The 22395-nt window shown below is 34.8% G+C and overlaps 1 protein-coding gene across 18 annotated transcripts in view; it reads right to left on the bottom strand.

Annotated features, from left to right (window-relative positions):
- The window catches only part of plekha5 (pleckstrin homology domain containing, family A member 5), a 192715-nt gene extending 170764 nt beyond the window's left edge, over positions 1 to 21951 (bottom strand). For 9 of the 18 annotated variants that reach the window (XM_056456182.1, XM_056456183.1, XM_056456188.1 and 6 more), the window contains exons 1-3: positions 21828 to 21950; positions 21643 to 21719; positions 21114 to 21171 (exon numbers count right to left, since the gene is read on the bottom strand). In XM_056456182.1, the coding sequence (XP_056312157.1) occupies positions 21114 to 21171; positions 21643 to 21719; positions 21828 to 21919 (227 nt within the window). In that variant the 5' untranslated portion in view covers positions 21920 to 21950. Of the gene's footprint in view, positions 1 to 21113; positions 21172 to 21642; positions 21720 to 21827 lie in introns of all 18 variants that reach the window. The other 9 variants (XM_056456193.1, XM_056456196.1, XM_056456200.1 and 6 more) reach the window with 2 other exon arrangements.
- Between the last annotated feature and the right edge of the window lie 444 nt (positions 21952 to 22395).

The raw sequence follows: 22395 nt of genomic DNA, 5'->3' as shown, positions 1-22395 counted from the left end.
TAAATGCCTTGTAAAAGGTTTCATCACAGTCAATGCTTTTGACCTCTTAAAGTCTTAAAAGCTACAATTACCATATTATTATAGCCAAATAACATTGCACACCCCACCTAAAATCCCAATAAATGTGAACTTTTGTGAAATGCGCTATTTTGCTTTTCTTTTGCAGACAATAACATTAAGCTAAAAGAAAAAAAATAAATAAATAAAATAAATGATTAATTGGGCAGCATAATGGCACTGTGGGTAGCATGTTCGCCTCACAGCAAGAAGCTCGCTGGTTCAAGCCTCGGCTGGGTCTGTGTGGAGTTTGCATGTTCTCCCTGTGTTTGCGTGGGTTTCCTCCGGGTGCTCCGGTTTCCCCCACAAGTCCAAAAAAAAACATGTGGTAGAGGTGAATTAGGTAAGCTACATTGTCCGTAGAGTATGCGTGTGAATGAGTGTGTATGGATGTTTCCAGTGATAGGTTGCAACTGGAAGGGCATCTGCTGTGTAAAACATATCCTGGATAAGTTGGCGGTTCATTCCGCTGTGGCGACCCCAGATGAATGCATGAATGAATAAAAAATCCCATCTGAAAATCATCCATCTAATATATCAAACAATGCAAAGTTATATAATTTCTCACAGTGAACCAGTAACAAAAATTACATCTATGCATTTTTTTAGGTTTAGGACCATCATTAATTAATAAATACGACAATATCAGTGTTGTATGGAATCAATATCACATTTGTGATATCACACACACTTATGTTTGGGAAAATGGCATTTGAGCTTGTGTGATATTACCAAATCATTGTTAAATAGAAAAAATATCCCCGTACGGGTTTTTGTTTTTACCATCATAACTTGAATAATGGATGCATTTAAATGCCTTCTAATAGGCTTCACCACAGTCAATGCTTTTGACCTCTTAAAGTCTTAAAAGCTACAATTACCATATTATTATAGCCAAAAAACATTGCACACCCCACCTAAAATCCCAATAAATGTGAACTTTTTGTGAAATGCGCTATTTTGCTTTTCTTTTATAGACAACAAGAATAATATTAAGCTAAAAAAATCCAATAGATGGTAAATCCCATCTGAAAATCATCCATCTAATATATCAAACAATGCAAAGTTACGTAATGGCTTCAGATTCATATGCATATGACATAAAAATGGATCAAACCAGCTCCAAATCCAAATTTACAGGGACACTGAAGCAAAATGTACTTTTTTAGGTGAACTATCCCCCAAAAAAGCCTTCTGCATAAGCCTTCAATAAAATCATCTCTCAAAGCCCAATCCTCAAAGAAAGGCAACATCTTCTGCAGCGGTTAAACACGACACTAAGTCAGCATGAAGAATATTTCACCGCTGCTAAAAGAGACACAGTCGACTTGATAGACTATCTTTAAGTCTCGCAGCTCTTTCATGCACCTTTCTTATCTCTCTTAGGACGAGCGAGTCTAAGCCGAACAGTGTGAAATGTTCAGTACGTCCCAGCGATGGAGTCGAGGGACCGAGAGAAACGCAGATGTCGACTGAGGTCAGTGACTGTTCCACAATTCACCAGACGCTCGCTCATCTGACCAAGATGAGAAGGCCAGGATAGTACATTAAAAAAATGTTAATTAAATTTACTCATCATTTATTCATGCTCAAATAGCCCTAAATTACTCTCTTTATTCATTTATTTCTTCTGTCGAACACAGAAGAGATTTAGATTAATGTCATTGAATACATTTGCTTGAACATTCTTCAAAATATCTTCTTTTTTGGTCAACTGAATGGAAAGTGGAAAGTTTTCCTGAGGAAATTGTAAAAAATGTACAATGCAAGAAATTATTATATTTATTTAATCTATTCAGGAATAATTTCTTAAATATGAAAATGTTTAAATATATTTATAATATTTATTTATATACATATATTATATTTTAATCAGATAAAAAAACTGCATTAAATATTTAAAATATACAAAAATAAAAGAAAAATATTAGACAAAACTACAGAAAAAAATAATTGTAATAAAAACATAATAAAATAATAAATGTTATGCTTCTAAACCAGAGTTTTTTCTTCAGTTGAACACAAAATAAGATATTTTGAAGAATGTCAATTGATAAATGTTGTTGCTGTTGTTTTTTTGTTGTTGTTTTTTTTTACATTTTTCAAAATATCTTCTTTTTTGGTCAACTGAATGGAAAGTGGAAAGTTTTCCTAAGGAAATTGTAAAAAATGTACAATGCAAGAAATAATTATATTTATTTAATCTATTCAGGTATAATTTCCTAAATATGAAAATGTTTAAATATATTTATAATATTTATTTATATACATATATTATATTTTAATTAGATAAAAAAAAACTGCATTAATTATTTAAAATATACAAAAATAAAATAAAAATATCAGACAAAACTACAGTAAAAAAATGTAATAAAAACATAATAAAATAATAAATGTATTGCTTCTAAAGCAGAGTTTTGAGTCTTCTGTTGAACACAAATATAGATATTTTGAAGAATGTCAATAGATAAATGTTGTTTTTTGTGTTTTGTACATTTTTCAAAATATCTTCTTTTTTGGTCAACAAAATGAAAGATGAATTTTTCCTGAAAAAATTGTTAAAAAATGTACAATGCAATGAAGGCATATATTTGATTTATTAAGATATACTTTATTGAATAAAACAATGTAAAATATATATATTTATATGATGTATTTAATGTAACTGTTATCAGTATTACGTCATTTGAATGTACAAAAATAAAAGAAAATAATTAAGAGAAATATTAGACAAAACTAGAGAAAAAAACAAGACAAATAATAAATGTTTGGCTTCTGAACCCGAGTTTCTTTCCTCAGTCGAACACAACAGAAGATATTTTGAAGAATGTTGGGGGTCGGTAATCACTGACATCCTCGTCTTTTATATCCGACACAAGAACAAAACCCATAAATGTTTAAAAGGCAACATGGGACAATTTCACAAGATTTGGGGCCCTTTTTTCTGACACTTCATGGTGAGTTCTAAACTAATCATGGAACTTGTGATTTTTGTAAGTCTGTGCAATGACCAAATAAAACTTATTTGACAAAAAAACAAGTAGAAGATGAGTAAATGATGACAGAATTTTCATTTCTGGGTGAACTAATCACGTAATGAGTTATATTTCATTGGTTTGAGCTCTGTCATATTAAAAGCATCAGGTGTAAATGAATATACTTTTACAGAGTCGATTAGATTAATGGTGTCGCTACTGGTTCAGGTTGACCTTTTTGTTAGAAACCGGTTATTGCCTTTAAGAGAAGCTTTAACCTGCGAGCGCTCACCAGCCAGGCTGTAAATCATACTTGTTATTGAAAAATAAAGCTGTTGTTGAAATAGCGCTAAGCGACTAAATTATGTCATTGGATGTCCTTGCACACTATCAGCCGCTTTGCTTCCAGAGGCCTGTTTACAAATGTACAATAAAACGCCAGAGGACATAAATAAATATGTTAGTCCTGGGAAGACAGCGAAATTCACTACGGCAGACAAAAAAAAAAAAGCAATGATTCTAATTTTGTTTGGAAAGCGCAGCACAATAAATGGGTCTACTGAGTGCTACTGCGCGATTAAAAGACTACGGATGCTGTAATGCAAATAGATAATGAATAAATATGTATAAAATAAATAAATATGTTGCAGGTGCCAAAAAAAAAGGAAGAATATTTTTAATTGAGTTGTTTGCGCTGAGGAGATGTCAGAAATGGTGTTAATGTAGGAAAGCTTTTTTATAATTATTATAACTGTAGGGGATGATAAAGAGTGAACAAATAATACAAAAAAGAAAGTTAATAAAAACATTACGACAAGATAAGAGAGAAAAGTAAGAAAAGAAAGCAAAAAGAAAGCAACCTCAAAAACAGAAAAATAACAATGAACTAAAAAGGACAAAACGGATTCAAAATAATAACAAATGAAAATAAATAAGTAAAGCAAAAAAATAGCAAATAATTAGTGAAAAAAATTAGTTAAATAAATTAAATTAATAAATTAAAGAACATTTTGAATACAATAAATTAAATAAAAATAAATCAAATTAAAAAAAAGGGGCCAAGTAAATGACAAACAATAATGGCAAAAACATTCAATAGAAATAGTCAGAAATGAGAGAGAATAAATACATAAATAAATAAATTAAGAAATAAAAAGGGTCAAATAAATACAAAAAATAAAATAAATAAAAAAACTAAATCAAATTATTGAGGACTTATTGTGAAAAATATGACTTTTATAAGGTGTTTAAAACAGTTGTGTGGCAGCAGTCTGTGAATATAACAGCTTCTAATGGTAAAAACGTATTAATTTTATTTTTTATATTCACACTTGATAAAATCAGTCTGCAGAAACACTTTGATTGACATTCTCCCATTTTACGTGTCATCAGAGTGGGAAAGCCCCACCCACTAGTGACCATCTCTCCCTCATTAGCATAGGATGTTAGTCTTGTTTTCGAATCTGCCACTTTGCTAACACACAGGCATTTTTAGCTCCACCCTCTTTTGAAAAGAGCACAACCTTATTTGAATTTAAAGCGACAGTCACCAAAACCCCACAATTAGGATCAAAGCCTAAAAGGGGCAGTTTCAAACAGTTATAAAACATTATTTAATGAGTATTTTGAGCTAAAATTTCACATACACACTCTAGGAACATCAGAGACTTGTTTTATATCTTGTGAAATAGGGCATAATAGTTCCCCTTTAAATGTAACAAGAATGACAACAAAAAACCATAAAGACAAAATACAAACAGAAGAACAGATAGGATGGGATGGGGATATAGAGAGAATCACAGCAGCAACTAAATGTGCTATACTGAAGGTTTTTAATCCCATACCGGCACAAACAAATCCAAAGCACCTTGAATTCTGTCAATATCACAGCGGCTGCTCCATTTTCTCCTCACGGATCTGATAACAAGCATCAGACACACATCTTCTCACAGCAGAGGCACAAAACACACACCAATGTCACATCAAGCCGGATGGAGAAACACAGAAGATGTGGAGAGACTAGTAAAAACTACTGTCATTTCATTCAATCATTCGTTTTCCTTCGACTTAGTCCCTTATTTGTCAGAGGTCGCCACAGTGGAATGAACCGCCAACTGTTCCAGCATATGTTTTACGTGGCGGATGCCCTTCCAGGCGCAATCCAGTACTGGGAAACACCTATACACTTTCACATTCACACACATACACTACGGCCAATTTAGTTAATCCAATTCACCTATAGCGCATGTGTTTGGACTGAGGGGGTAAACCAGAGCTTATATTAATAAGATAAAAATCTTAAACAGTTTTCTGAGGTTTACTTTTGATAAAAGTTGTACATTTTTGGAAGGATTCACTTTTAAAGTCTGCTATTGTGATATAAAGCAACAGAAAAAACACTTACGTCTGGATCAATCCTCACTGATTCAACAACAAAACATGCCCGTTTCCAACATCCAGCAGATTTTAAAGCATTTCTTCCACAGCAAACTCTTTTTAAAGACGCTTGAGAGCGAGTCGCACACCGAGAAGAGAGTCTAGAAAAGCACTGGCCTTTAATTTCTGCTAATAAACCTGCGGACTCTGCATAAAGACGGGATATTGATCACAGCAGCTTTTCTGAATCACAACAGCGGCTGTTTTTGAGGAGTATTGTAGTAGGTGGTGAATTTGTACACTATAGCATACAATAGCAACGCTGTTTTAAAAGCCTACTCGCATGTTTCTGAAGCAGCAGGACTTAATTACTGTAGTATTGAGTCTCTATTTTAACATACCACTGCTCAAAACATTGAACTCAGCAGTCCAGTTCAATAATGGACCAGTCGGGTGCTGGATGCAACTATTCCCTTCTCATTTTCTTCAATTACGAGATACAAATCCATTGCACACCTCAATAGAAATGTGCAACTGGAAAAATAACGTGATTTAAGGTCATAGGTATAGGAGATTGTGAGGAAACAGCTGAAGTTTATTCAGGCGAAGAAAAAATAATTATTATTTTTTTCAAAGTGAAATTAAAGGGCATTTATAATATAGCCTGGAGCTTAATATTCTGACAAAATAAAAGCTAAAGGTTGTCAAAAACATTAAGCTTGTTTCAACATTTGAAGAACTTAAGATAGGAATATTATAATAATATTTATTTTTATTTCAAAACACATAACTGTAAAATAAACATACATATCATTTTAATATAACACGATGCATTAAAAAGAATAATGTAATTTAATTTATTTCATGTACATTTAATCAAACATTTGTTGGTATTTAATATAACATAGTATACTGTAAATCACAATTTACAGCAGAAAACTAATATATTTCTCTAGTTTTCCAGCAAAAAAATAAAGTAAAAAATAATTTAATGCTACTGAATTATAATACTAAAATACATACTATTTTTTATTTAAATTTATTGCTAAAGTTATTAAAATATATTAATAGTATTATTATTATTATTATTAATATTATAATTAAATATTATTATTGTTACATATATTTTGAATATTATTTAATATTATATATATATATATATATATATATATATATATATAAATATGCAATTATTATTATTTTTTATTTTTGATATCATTATTATTTCTTTTTAAATATATAATTTACTTATCATTTATTTTCATATATCAAAGAATTTATTTATAATATATTTTAATATGTTTAACTTTAATTTTGATATAATTTATCAAAATATAAAATTGTATTTTTAAATATACAACATGAAATATTGAACAATTTTATGCTTAAGGCTATAAAAGAGACGACAAATGTAAGACAAAAATCAGCATTGTAAAAAAAATCATCATCAGATATACATTTTTTATTTTATAGTACAATTACAAATTACAACCGAAGCTGAGTATATTTGTATTAACTTTGTAGCACAGGTTTTACATTAAAAGTCTCAATAAAACACTAATTAAATCCTCATAGAACAACTTATTATATGTTGTTATACTTATTCTGTTAAATATTAACTATTTGGCTACATCAGGTAAATATTTTCCATCAAAGGGGTTTGGCTGACATAAGCAAAATTTGGAATTCCTTTTCCAAAAGAATCTCTTCCAAAAGAACTGATGAAAGGTTCAAATAAACACAACCTTTGTATTTTGTGGCCAGGCACAAAACTAACATGCAAAACCCTCATTCATAAAAGCCGTTTGAAGTGTATTTGCTCAATGCGGTCACAGTCTGGGAGTGTAAGAGTCCAGTGACATCAGAACTGTTTTGAACATGCAGGACTGAGGAGTGGCTGTGAGAGGATGTAAAGGAATAGTTCACCCTGAAATTATCATTCAGTCATCATTTACTCCCTCTCGTGTGATTCTAATCCTGCCTGAGTTTCTTTCTTCTGTTGAACACAAAATTGATATTGTGAATAATGTTGGACAACTAATGGAACGCATTGACTTCCATAGTAGAAACATAAATACTATGGAAGTCAATGGACACGGTTCAATTTTCAACATTCTTCAAAATATCTTTGGTTTTCAACAGAATGAACTCAGATATGATTGAAACAAGTAGAGGGAATATAGAGCACATCATAGTTTAATGTTGAATGGGTACATTTTTGGCAATAGCCCAATGTTATGGGTCAAAATTATTGATTTTTCTTTTATGCCAAAAATGATTGGAATATTATATGAAGATGATTTTCCAACAAGACATTTTGTAAATTTACATTTGTAAATATAGCAATATTTATTTTTTGGTTAGTAATGTGCATGGCTAAAAACCTAATTTAGCCAACTTTTAAGGTCAATTTCTCAATATTTTAGATTTTAACCCTCAAATAAATATGCTGTCATTTAAAGTTGTGTTTTTTTAAGTTGCCATTTTTCCAGAAATGTTTATATTAATTTATAGACAAAACAATAACAGTGTCTTAACTTCAAACGAGAAAAAAAAAATCAATATTTGCCAAAATTGATAACTGTTAATCTGACCAGCTGTCATTTTCCAATATGATATCGTTATCAGACAAGTAAGAATAAAACAAATACATATGACATTGGACCACAAAAAAATAAGTAATAAGTGCCAATTTTATGAAATTCCATTGATTTATGATTCGTTAGGACAATATTTGGGTGAGATACAACTATCAAACGTGGCAAATATGGAATCTGAGGGTGCAAAAAAAACTAAACATTATTATTATTTATTTTAATTCTAAATGAAGTAATTACGTGGCTCAGTGGTTAGCACTGTCGCCTCACAGCAAGAAGGTCACTGGTTCGAGTGCCGGCTGGGTCAGTTGGCATTTCTGTGTGGAGTTTGCATGTTCTCCCCGTGTTGGCGTGGGTTTCCTCCGGGTGCTCCGGTTTCCCTCACATGCGCTATAGGGAAATTGAATGAGCTTGAATGGCCGCAGTGTATGAGTGTGTATGGATGTTTCCCATTACTGGGTTGCAGCTGGAAGGGCATCCGCTGTGTAAAACATATGCTGGATAAGTTTGCGGTTCATTCCTCTGTGGCGACCCCTGATGAATAAAGGGACTAAGCTGAAGGAAAATGAATGAATGAATGAAGTAATCAGATATGTTTACAATAGGAAATGTTTAATATATCTTAATGGAACATGATCTTTACATGTGCTAACGATTTTTGGCATAAATCATTTTGACCCATACAATGCATTTACCCGTGCAACATAAAACTGGTTCTGTTCTCCAGGTTCACATATTAAAGGTCGTGTGAAGTGCTTTGTAATGTTATTTATTTATTCACTTTAAATATTTGACATATTCTCAATTGAAACATGAAGAGACATGAAGAGAAAACTGCAAGACTGCAAGTTTTGGATGTTTATATTAAGTCTATATCTTCGAAACGCAAATTTTGTTACTGTTTTGTAGCCCACTAGCTTATAGATCCTTCAAACTAACATACTGATACTAACATTTCAAGAGTTCACACTTGGATATTGTTTGACAACTGTTAGCAGGTTTGGCATGCTGTCCCGGGAGAGAACCCTGAGCTCGGAGATAGGTGAGCCCAGGGCTCCTGCCTGGTCCATAGAGCATACGCGGGGAGTACGAGATCAGGTGGTTCTCGAGAGCTCCCCGCTGTAAAGGAAGAAAGGAGGAGAAGGGGTGGATGGGGGGTTTCTTCGGAAAACGAAGATAAGAGAGTAGGTCTAGCTAGGCTACTTATAGTGAGTTGGGGTTAATCTGATTGGTTAACTAGTGAATGTAGATGAGTGGCCAGCTGCAGTCAATCATATCACGTGCTCCTCTCGAAATTAGTTTGAAAACTTCACATATGATACCATGGGACCTTTAACATTTGGCTTAAATCCACAAATACCTCATAAATCCTGAAGCACCATGAACAGTCAAGTGGTGTCTTCATCTTTTCCATATCTGCATATCGCACATCACTACAGTGAATAATAAGTGACTCTACTGTCTTGTCCATCCGGATTTTCAGGTCTCCAGCAGAGGGATGGATGGGCTCCTGATGCTATTGAATCACACCACAGGACACACGGAGCGGGAGAGCGAGATAAAACAGGTTGTGCTGCAGGAAGAGGGCCGCATGCAGCGAGCTAACGCTGGGGAAACGTCTGCATCACCTGCTCACACACGCTGACTGTACGGCCAATAAAGCGAGCCAGCCACCAGCGGCACAACACACACGCTGAGCCCGAGACCTCTTGTTGTATAATGAGGATCGCAAGTGAACAATCGCCACTGGCGTCTTGTTAAACTTTCAGAGAATGCGCTCATAGATGGTGAACTGACCCAGAAAGCCATGCTTGGATGCCCAAGCCGCTGATCCACCCCGTTTAAGCGTCTATGGTGAGCACATCTGAGATATGAATCACGGCTCTGCATCAGCAAAAAAAATCCGTCCGGCCGCTGACTATGAATTAATAAGCACTCCATCATCTCCCAAGCTGCCATCTACCCATTCATTTAGCAGCCCACTCGTACAAATCATCCAAAGCCCCATATTAAGTGTCTAACAGCTGAGTAACCCGTCCCACTGGCATCTGGGATGATGATGCTGTCACCGAGTTAAATGCTACAACACAAGAGTTTCCAAACAAACCCCTAAGGAGCCGGGAGTTGAGCAGCGGGGTCCTAAAAGGTCTCAAAGTCAACTTTTCTTGGAATTTTAGATCTTTGGTTTTGTAAACTGGATAGTGGGCTGTCGTAAAGACTCCATTCCTTCGGTTTATAATAGAAAACTACAAATTAAACATGTAAATTCCCAGAAATCTGTATATATATTAGCTATATATATATATATAGCTATATAACTATCAATGATGAATAACTTAATAACTCAATGATGAATAACTTTTTAAATAAAACACAGGCAAGGAAAGAGTTAAAAAATGAGTTTCTATGGAACAGAACTATTATTTTGGAACACATTCTATTGAGACTTCAAAGTAACATGTAACAAGCTTGATGTATCACTATGGAAACAGAATGTAGAATGTTCTAAATACTTGAAAATTCCATTTCAAATGTATGTGTGTGGTTTTCAAACAAAACCGATAGGAGTGTTGAGTTGAGTTGACCTAAAAGGTCTCAAAGTCAACTTTTCTTGGAAAATTAGATCTGTGCTTTTATGAACTAGATAATTGCCTGTCTTAAAAAATCTGTACGTCATGTTTATAATAGTAAAAACTACTAATTAAATAGTAAATTCAAAGCAATCTGAATGTCATTTTATTGCAATAAAAAAAAAACAATATCACCAAGTCAAGTTTTCTGCTGCACAGAGCATTTATATACAAAAAATATATATATTATTTAAATCTACAATAACCATTTTTAAGCGCAATATAAATTTCAAACTAATGCTGGATTCTCACCATCATTACTGCGGCTCATGGCTGCCATCACTTTGGGCAAAAAAAAACACACATGCAAATCCTACTTCCTGCGCGGCACCCAAACGATCGCTCTGTGCAACAAAATGAACATTATTTAGAACTTTATTAGCTGTTATTCACAGCCTATGCAGGTTCTGTTCACTAAAGTAGACATCAATGGCGGACACGCACATCCTCTCGGTAGTTAACAAACAGTGCGTCAGCTCACGTGTCATTTCACGGCCGCACCTACATCATTACTTTAAGACAGAAATGATATTTCTGGGTGAATTATACCTTATAAACAGTAACATGACAATTCATTCTAGAAACATGCTTACATGCTAGAATCATGCTAACAGCGTGCTAATTCATAATAGAATCATGCTGACAACATGCTAATTTGTGTTAGAATCATGCGAATTCATGCTAGAATCATGCAAACTCATGGTAGTATCATGCTATTACAAACCTCAGACATTGAAATAAATTGAATTAAATAAATAAAAATAAATTAAATAAATTAAAAATGAATAAACAGTACGTGACACTTTTAACACCATTTGAAGGTGTCCATGTTGCTCATTGCTGTTCATGTTGTCGTGAAGACTTGTGCGTTTACGCTTCTCTCCTGACCTTGAAAATATAATTGGCTGAATCGTAGAAAATCTGAATTAAGATCGCATGTAGGGTCGAATCGAGATCGCGATCTTTTTTCGATTAATCGTGCAGCTCTAGTATAACATTATCACTGTTGCATCAAAGTCATTTTGAAAAAATAAATTCTGTCATAATTTATACAGCATTCACTCGTTTAAAACCCCTCTGACTCTCTTTCTTATGTAAAAAAACAAAAGACGATAATTAGAAAAAGCAGTAAACCTGTAACCACTAACTTTCCGCAGTATTTGTTTTTCCTACTATGGAAGTCAATAGTTTTAAATAGCTTTATCCAAAATATATACAGCGCAAAAAAGAAACTCAGAAAGGTTTGAAACCACACGAGGGTGAGTACTTCATTTAAGGGTGAAATATCACTTTAACAGCAGGCTATGTAGAAACATACTGACATTATTACAAGTCATTGAAAAAACGAGCCAATTCTGAGACCCTAAAGTAAATCTTCAACCCTATGAGATGCATCTCAGAAAAGCTTGCATGCATTCAAAGCTAAACTCTGTTATTTGATAAAAGGATCTATTGAGCGCTGAACTGAGCTGTCAGCACCAGGCTCATGTGTCAAAACAATGAGAGGGCCAAACGTCATTTACCCTTTCACAGCATTTCTACTCGCCCTGTGGCTCTCAGAGCGGGCGAACGAGAGCGAGAATGAGAGAAGTGAGAGAAGAGCGAGAGGGAAGTGGGCCTCCCATGATTCAACAGTCATAGGAAGCATTAGGAAGCTTTTCATCACTGTAGACCCACTCCACCCATCCATCGACCCACTTAACTGTCCTAAAAATCACCACATCTCACATTACCGCTGCTCTGGAAATGAGGAAACACACACGCGCGTGCACACACTGCAAGGCATGGATTATTAGAAGCATTTCATTCAACAGCAGACTAAAGGACAAGTGACAGTTTCATGCAGTCGAGAGGTGGAAACACCTGCAGACTCGTGTGTGTTTTTATTGGACTCTCTCCATGTTTTTTTTTACCCACTACAGTCCACTACAGTTAGCTGAGTAGCTAAATGACTGCTCGACTAGTAAATCTCACAGAAGCCTTATAAAATAATGATGGTTTTAGCGATGTTGGTTCTGGAAGTATATTCCCACATGGTAAAAAATTAAACGACCAGTAAGTCGGGATGCTTTTATGTTACTTGAACTTAATATTGAGTTATTCAACTTCATATTAGATTTTTGCCTTTTTACTAGATGTTGTCAAAAGTATGGAGTTCGCAACCAATCGGTAACAAAAATTAAAATCTTCCATTTCTCGCTAACATTTCAGCGTGTTCTTAAACACCGCTGATTGGCCACTGTGTTCACATGCTCAACAGAAATTACTGTGATTGGCTGGTGCAACAGCCTAGTGGTTAGGGAGCTGACAAGTGGTGCAGAAGCGCTTCAGGGCATCCCGAGTTCAAATCCCGACTCGAGGACATTTCCCAACCCTGCCCCCTTCTCTATCTATCCCACTTCGGTTCCTGTCTGATTACTGTCCCATCTAATAAAGGCAAAAAGGCCAAAAATAAGTCTTTAAAAAAAAGAAATGACTGTGATTGGCCAATTGTTGAGCACGTGAACACAACGGCCAATCAGCGGTGTTTAAGAACATGCTCAACACTGCACAAATGTTAGTGGGAAATGGATGTTTTTCTAATTTCAGTACCGATTGGTACCGAACTCCATACTTTTGACAACCCTAGTTTAATATATACAACTTGAAATTCCACCGACAAGTTAAAATTGCTTAATTTTAATTAAAATAAATGTTATTTTGATTCACCTCAAAAATTTGAGGCAGCAAAAAAAAATTTTAGTGCGTCAAGTTCTTCAATAGTGATTTTTAATTAACTGTAGCAAAGTCACGAGGTGAATCAGAACATTACAACTTTGGATTTTAAGTTAGTCTATCAAACTTAAAACCAAACGAGACAAAAAATGTAACGAGTAAAACAAAAAACCTGTGAACATCTGCACATGCCTATCAAAATGTGTATGACATGAATGTCTTTTCTGCTGCACGGAACATTTATTTGCTCAAAATAGAATCTAAATTGCATTTTTGTGAAATATTATTCAAATCTACAATGCCCATTTTAAATGTTAACCTATATTTTAAAATCCAATTCATTCTTTGATTTGATGCTTAAATTTCAACATCATTCTGCAGTCACATGATCCTTGAGAAATCATTCTAATATGATGATTTGCTGCTGTTAATATGGAAGATGAATAACTAAAATCAAAAGGCAGGGAATTAGTTAAAAATATATTTCCCCCATGGAACACATCAATGGAATTATTCCTTTGGAACAAGTTCCACTGAGACTTCAAAGTAACCATCATGATGTGTCACTATGGAAACAGAATATGGAATGTTCTAAAAATTTCTAAATTGTAAAGTTTAAAGGTCAGGTGGTTTTTAATCACTCAATGGAACGAGCCATCATATTTAGCATCATTCAATAAAAAAACATCTACAGTCACACAAACAAACACGCTCAAGACAATATATGCACCACATGACAGAGCACAGCGCAGTTGAATAAGTGACCTTTGCAACTTTCCTCTCTCCTCACATCTCAACACACCGCTCCATTTATTTCCCACTCCAGTCAGAAATGCCCCAGAAAAAAAAAAAGTCAGATTGCATCTCTAAAACAAGAACACTTAAATAACATCACATAAAAGGTTATTCCGTTCAGTCAGATGCACTCTAGTTGAGAGTAACCTCTAATGCTCTTTGGAGTGTGTGTGTGTCTATGTGTGTGTGCGAGATTTGACTGCATTCCCTCTTTAATTTGCAACACAAGGCATTTGAAGACACGGGGAGGGAGCTCGTCCTCCGCCTCTTGTCGTGTTGCCCAATCTGTGGCCTGTTAGGCAGTAGGCGGAAACTAATGACCAACATGAGCGTCTTCATGAGCTGTTTATTTTGCAGCATTCCCAAGACGCTGCAACAGCTGCCAAGCAAAGGCCCCCCCAAAAAAAGAGAAGCCGTCTTTAGCTGTAGCCACACAACAAGCGCAGCCTTTCAATCCAGTGCAACCTCCTCTTCACATGCCGCTCCGGGTGTAGATCACAGGTCAGCTCCTTCAACACCTCAATTATTTTTCACCGTGCGCCTTCTACCTTTTCAAATGCCGTTGGAGAGTGAAAAAGAGAGTTCGCTGGCGGTAGTATATATCCTGTGCATTGTGTCCATGGAGAAATTTTTGGGTGATAATGCAGAAATTGCACAAGATGATTTATGCTTCGGTTGAAACCACAAGCTGATGCGATTTCAACTTCATTAAAAATTAAAAATTCCAGGTGCAGGGTTTTATCAGACATTAATCCAGAGGAGTAGGAATCATGACAAGGAGAACTGCACCAAAATTGGCAAACAGTGACTGGCCAATCTAACAAAATATTATGCGTGTATATTAGGGCTGAGTGATATGGGCGATGGCCAATTTTTAACTAGTATCCTAACTAGTATCCTAACAATGGCTGAAGCCACAAAAATTAGAGGGTTCATTAAATGGCACAACATTTTCAGCCAATAATTTTTCAGCGGCCGAAAATTCAGTACAATTCTAATATCAACACACTTTTAGATTCCTATTTTTGCACATTTCTGCTGTGTGATTGGCTCTTAGATCAATATAGAGTAAATAAAAGTTCAGCGCTTATCATTGTTATTGGCATAAATTTTATCGTGATGTGATATAATATCGTTTATCGGCCAAGCCCCAGTGTATTTACCTACTGAGCTTATTCATGTATGAGCAAGTGCAAGCACTGGAAACGTATTGGTTTGAGACTCTGATCTCATTCACTACCATTGAGTTTTAGGAATGAAAACACAGCTCGTTATGCTGCTTGATGTTGGAAACTTTTTGTACTTTCCTAATATAATATTTTTATGTATTGTCATGAACGTAATTTTTTATAGAACAAGTAGTTTGATTGTTTAAAACTGTTAACTATTTATAGTAATTTCCCCATAGACAAATAAATCAGAAGTCAAAAAACAATAAGTTATAATAAGCTAACTTCTGCATTGCAAAATAAGGTCAACAGCTTTCCTAAATTGACTAATTTTAGCAACTGTTTCTTTCAAAATGTCATAATATATATAAATATATACATATACATACATATATATAAATATATACATATATACATACATACATATATATACATATATACATATACATATATACATATACATACACATACATATACACATATACATACATATATAAATACATGTACATATATATATATATATATATATATATATATATATATATATATATATATATATATATATATATATATATATATATATATATATACATACATATATATACACATACACACACACACACAGTCAAGGCAGAAATTATTCATCCTCCTGGCAAATTCCGACTTATTTTCAGGCTTGACTGTATATATACAGTAGAAAATAGAAAGATTATGTATTCAAACTCAAGCAAAATATTGCAAATGCAAAATTACAAACTACAAAATGTCCACTAAATTTTAGATATTTTTGTTTTTCTTTTTTCTCTTTTAAAATTTGTATTAAATTTTCCCTAACATATAAATTTGGATGTACAGTACTATCCTTTGGACAGTTATTGTAAGTTATTTTGTTAGATTAGCTCCAGATTTGGCTTCAGTAATGACTAATCTAAAGTATATGCACACATATAATACTGTATATTTCACAGTACTGGGTTGCAGCTGGAAGGGCATCCGCTGTGTAAAACATATGCTGGATAAGTTGGCGGTTCATTCCGCTGTGGCGACTCCTGATGAATAAAGGGAATAAGCGATGGGAAAATGAATTTATGACTAATACTGTATAGCATCTCATAGAAAATATTAATTTAAAAGACAGATTTATGAGGGGTTTACTCACATACGCTGAGCACTATATAAAGCATGTATATAGTAATATAATATATTGGTATTTAAATTGTAAATATATTAATAAATGCATTATTCATTGTTTGTTTGTGTTAGTTAATCCATTAACTAACATTAACCAATACAGCCTTTCTGTATATTGTAAACAATGGAGTCTAAAACTTAAGGTTTACAATCAATAACCAAAGATTTTGGTATATGCATCCCAGTTTTCCCCAAAATCTCTTTACTAAAGAAAATTATGCAAAAACATAAGCGCTCAATGTTGCATGCTTTTGGGATATAAAGATAAATAAAGTGTTTTAAATGCTCTGCACAGTAGCCACTGTAAATCCTGCATCCCAGCGTCCTCTGGCTAGCCGTGCTATTCCTGGGTGACACAGAAAATCATCCACACACACACTGCAGTGCGTTTATAAGGAATTCTGACAGACTTGAGCCAATGGATCAAACACCGCAAGTCGTTCCTTTCTCCAGTCCCTGTATGTCTATATGCCAGTATAATGGACGACCACACATCGCTCTTAATCTCTGACCACCAGCAGAAACAAGAGCATACAGTCCCCGGTTAACCCTTTAAATGGTATGCTCTTATCTTCCTGAATTCCTTATATAGCAGGTGTTAATTAAGTATGAAGATCCATAAATGAAGACACTCATTTCTAATGCACAAGCAACAGTCTTTGGGCCTCCAGGTATCATCAGCACAGCGGTAAAAAAAAAAGTCCAGGGAGTCTGTATGCTCACAGCAGGCAAACACAGCACGGTAATCCACTGAGACGACCACATAACCAAAAAAAAAAAGGTGCATTGAAGTAAAAGATGATGCACGTGAGCCACTCCTTGGATTTGTCCAGCGTAGAGATTGCGGTTAGATCAGCGGTGGGTTTTCATGGGCTGTTGTGAGTAGACAGCGATGCAGCGTCCAACATGTCTCAGTGGAGGAGAAAAGGTCCAGAAAGCGTTGGGTTGTCAATCCTGACATGATGAGATGCATCTCATGAGTAACCCGGCATTAAATCAGCCTGCAACAGCCTTGCAGCCAAAAAAGACTGGGCTGGAAACAAATACTACAAAGAACGAATCATGCATACAAATTGCACACACACACTTAGAAAAGAAAAAGAGGACGAGATGATTAAACTAAAATAAAAGCTGATTTCTTATTATAGAGGTTAAAATGTTTGCCGATTTTAAAACATCAGTCAATAGATCTATTCACTTCAGCCATGTTCTCAATTGCAATCTCATTTTAAACAAAACTGCCCACTGAAATACTCATGCGATAAATCAAACTAATTGTGCAAATGATCAGCAAGACGATTCTTCAGTCATAACATTGATCATTTAAAGCCAGCAATGATGATGAAAATCAAGCAAGATCTTTAAAATGGTGATTTTTTTCACAATAAATCAAACTTATTGTGCAAATTATCTGCAGGACGATACTTCTCTAACACTGATATGTCACTTAAAGCCAACAATGATGAAGAAAACAAAACTGCCCACTGAAATAATGCCAAAAATCAAACTAATTGTGCAAATGATCTGCAGGATACTTCTCTAATACTGATATGGCATTTAAAGCCAACAATGATGAAGAAAAACAAAACTGCCCACTGAAATACTCATGCCATAAATCAATTTAATTGTGCAAATTATCTGCAGGATGATTCTTCGGTTATAATATCGATCATTTAAAGCCAGCAATGTTGAAGAAAAAGTAAAGCAAGTTCTTAAAAGCAAAGGATGATAATATTTTTCACAATAAATCAAACTTATTCTGCAATCTATTGTATGAAGTCTCCTATAATCTCCTATTTCTCCTATAATCTTGTTTGGATGTTTAAAGCCACCAATGATCCTGTTTTATACTGCTTGTTTGTTTGTTTTTCTTCACTTCGCCAATTAGTGAAGTTTTTTCCCTCTCCTCTGTCGCCACTGGCTTGCATGGTTCAGGATCTGTAGAGCTGCGCATCGTTGGATTTACTCTTCAGTGTTTGGACTCTCAGTAGTGATTATCAATGACACTGAACTGAGCTAAACTAAACTGAACCTAAACACTAAAAACTGAACTACATTGTTCCAATTTACTATGATCTTTCATGTGAAGCTGCTTTAACACAATCTACATTGTAAAAGCGCTATACAAATAAAGGTCAATTGAATTGAATTGTACAATAACTCAAATTATTGTGCAAACTATCTGCAGGATAATACTTCTCTACTAACATTGATATGTTATTTAAAGCCAGCAATGACCAAGTAAATAAAGCAGGTTCTTTTGAGCAATAATCCACACCCAGATGCAATTTATTTTCACGATAAAATCAAAAGTATTGTGGAAATTACTGCCTGATGATGCTTCACTAATAATCCTGTTTGGACATTTAACGCCAACAAGTTCTTTAAAGCAGTAATGCACATACAGATCCTGTTTTTATTTCATTTGCTTGTGTGCGTTTTACAATAAATAAAGCATATTGTGCTAATTCTCTGCAGGATGGTACTTCTATTAATACTGATATGCCATTTAAAGCCAGCGATGATAAAGAAAACTAAACTGCCCACTTAAATACTCATGCGATAAATCAAAGTAATTGTGCAAATTATCTGCAGGACGATTCTTCTCGAATAACATTGATATGTCATTGAAAGCCACCAAAGATCAAGAGAATAAAGCAAGTTCTTTAAACAAAAATGCACATTCTGAGTTAGACTTTTCACAATAAGTCATAACTTTTTGTGGAATTACATTTGCACGTGTATATTAAGGTCATTTCAATGCATCAACGATTAAAAAAAATAATGAAGCAACACTTATGATGTCAATTTTTTTCCCATAATATAGACGGTCAATAAATAAAGCCAATGCACAAAGCACACTTGTATATTAGACTGTCATTAGCATCAATGAGGTGTACACACAAATATACACACAATATTCATTCATAAACCACAACCAATATTACCAGCATTTTGGAAATGCCACAAGAGGAAGAGGAATGCTACTTTACGCATCAACCACTTTTAAAACCACAAAAATGGAAACCGACCAAAGAGAAATAGCATAAAAAATGCAGAAAAGCATCTGATATCTGATAAAAATAGTCTGACAATCTATGCAATAATCCTTAAAATAGCCAAACATCATCCCAAAAACCAACCTGGCTCATTTTCAACCCATTCACTGATTAAAACACTCCTAAAAAGCTCATTCACTGCTTCAAAACAGCACATTAGGGTCTAAAAACATCGATCAGCTCTTCTCAATACAAGCTCATCAAACAAACCAAGCCTTGCTAGCACAAGAAAAACCACACCGATTCATCTGAAACGAGAAGTTTAACACGAAAAAGGCCTGAAATGTGGAGAAAAATAGGGTTAATATGATTCACTGTGTGGAAACCAACAAGTTGAGCCTGTTTACAGCCAACAGAGCTTTGAATCACACGAGCCTGTCAAGCCCTCTGTCACCCTCACGGTAATTACTTTTTTTTAACAGGGGAGGGAAAATGCTCTATGCACTTGTGTATGCCTTCGGTTAGGGCTGTGCAATATGACAATATATAACATATGGACAAAATAAAGCATATTAAGCTCTATCGTTTATCTTGTGTTATCACAAAATACATTGCTTAATGTAATTCTTTATAGTCTTGCCATAACAGGGATGTTGATATATGCAATTTGTTTACAATATGCAATATTACATTTTGCATTGCATTTAATAAGATTTTTATGTTTATGTTGGACCTGTAATCATTCTGTACAGTCTTTTATGTTTTATTTAGTGCTGAGCAAAGATTAATCACTATTAATCACATATGTTGTTTTGACATAAGATGTGTGTCTGTGTGTGTGTGTGTGTGTGTGTGTGTTTGTTATTTATAGCTATTATGTACTGTGTATGAGATAGAAACAAAACAATACAAAACAACCTTGTTACGATATTTAAATCTATAAATAATTTGTACTATATTCATATATATTTTATTATTATTTTTAAATGTATTTTATTTTTGAATATAAATAAACATTTTCTTAAATGTATGCCTGCATGCATGCATGTATTAATATATAAATGAAAAATATACACAGTACACCCTTAAAATATGCCAAACAAACTTATATTTTGGATTAATTTTAGCACTGCAGTAATTCTATTCATTTCTTATATATTTTTGCATTCTTAGTCAAACATTTGCCCTGAAGTCCTAATATAAATAACGTGAGAAATATGACCACATCTGAATGAGTAGATTTATGAACACATACTTTAAAATGTAAAAAATAAATAGTGCTTTACATATGGTCAACATATTAATTAATTGATTGAATTGTACTATATCATGATATATATCGCTATCAGAATATAGGATTATCATTATTTATGTTATGATTTTTGTCATATCGCCCAGCCCTACCTTCAGTGTGCTAGCGGAAGCATTTCTGGAGACGCTGTGGCATGAGTGTATGAGTGAATATATGTGTGTGTGTGTGTGTGTGTGTGTGTGTGTGTGTGTGTGTGTGTGTGTGAGGGGGCGGCGATCTAAAATCACTGCTGCTGTCAAACAAGCAGGCGAGAGTGAAATATCCTCCTCCTGCCAATGAGCTGAACCTCCAACTCACTTGATAAAGCAACGGGCTCCTTCAAACGTGTATCCTTCTTCCCATCCGGTGGGTAAATCTGAGAATAAATAAATAAATAAATAAATAAATAAATAAGCAGACAGGACAATCAGATTTTGCATGCAAACAGCATCTTTCTAGAGTGACTGGGCAGCACATCTCTGATCTGCAGTGCCCATAATATGAGCATTGCTGGCGATGCATCTGCAAGATCAACATGTCAATGAGGATCATTCATTGCTGGTAATAACGCATGTGAGGCTCATCTTAAAAAGGGAGTTTACGATTTATGATTAAGTGCATGGGGTCAGATGATCAACCCATTGACAGCTGTCAATCAAACAGATCGTCAGCGCGCAAGGCAACCGAATGCAAGTTGTCAGACATCGTGCTGCATGCAACGCAACGCGCAAAACGCAACGCGAACGCATTGACATTGCGCGCGTCGCGTTCAGCCACAGCTGCGGTTTCTGCAGCTGCATTGATTGCATATCTCCGCTCGTAAAACAAAATCAAAATAAAGCCTCACCTGGAGTTTTTCTGTGTCCTGTAATGACGGCTTCTCCTGTGACTGGATGCAGCCAGGTTGTGCTCTTCGCTTCTTCACTGTTGGGTGAGAAAAAAAAGGGGGTGAGAGAAGGTGGGGAAAAAACAACCGACGAGAGGATTTCGAGTGAAACCGAGCCCCGAGTTTTAGTTCCCGCGGATATTTACTTGATAAAGAACACTCGTCCGTCCCGGGTCACGCCGTAACTCCAATGGGAAGGCAGGCAAGACAGCCAGTCCGGGTTCAGGTCCGCCGCCATGTCTGAGCACTGAGAGCTGCGCGCCGCCGACCCGCACGCGCGTACACGGGATTCCTTAGCAACGGTGTCCAGGGCGAAGGCGGACCAATGACACGCGCTGACGTGATTCGCTTATTTCGTATTCAAACGACACGCTAGCTTTAGGTATGTTTGTTATTGAAGTTATGCTGTCAATATATTAGACACGCTTGCTTATTTGTTTATACGTCGATCGTATACTGTTGTATGCTTGCTCTGTTTTTTATTTTGTTTTTAAGTGTTGTGAGATGTATATGTTTGTACTAAGCTTGTACATATTTCACAATAATAAAAAACATGCTAGCTTATTTGATTCTACTTTGATTATACGCTTTTTATATACTTTCTCTTATTTATTTTTTCAAAATTGTTGTGAGATATATATGTGTATGTTTGTACTAAGTTTGTATGTATTTCACAATAATGATAAATAAAAACATGCTTGCTAATGACTATTT

The sequence above is a fragment of the Danio aesculapii genome, chromosome 4 (assembly GCF_903798145.1).
Source record: "Danio aesculapii chromosome 4, fDanAes4.1, whole genome shotgun sequence".
In the NCBI taxonomy this organism is placed as follows: Eukaryota; Metazoa; Chordata; class Actinopteri; order Cypriniformes; family Danionidae; genus Danio; species Danio aesculapii.
The sequence above is the reverse complement of the archived record's forward strand: the minus strand, read 5'-3'. Positions and strand labels throughout refer to the sequence as shown.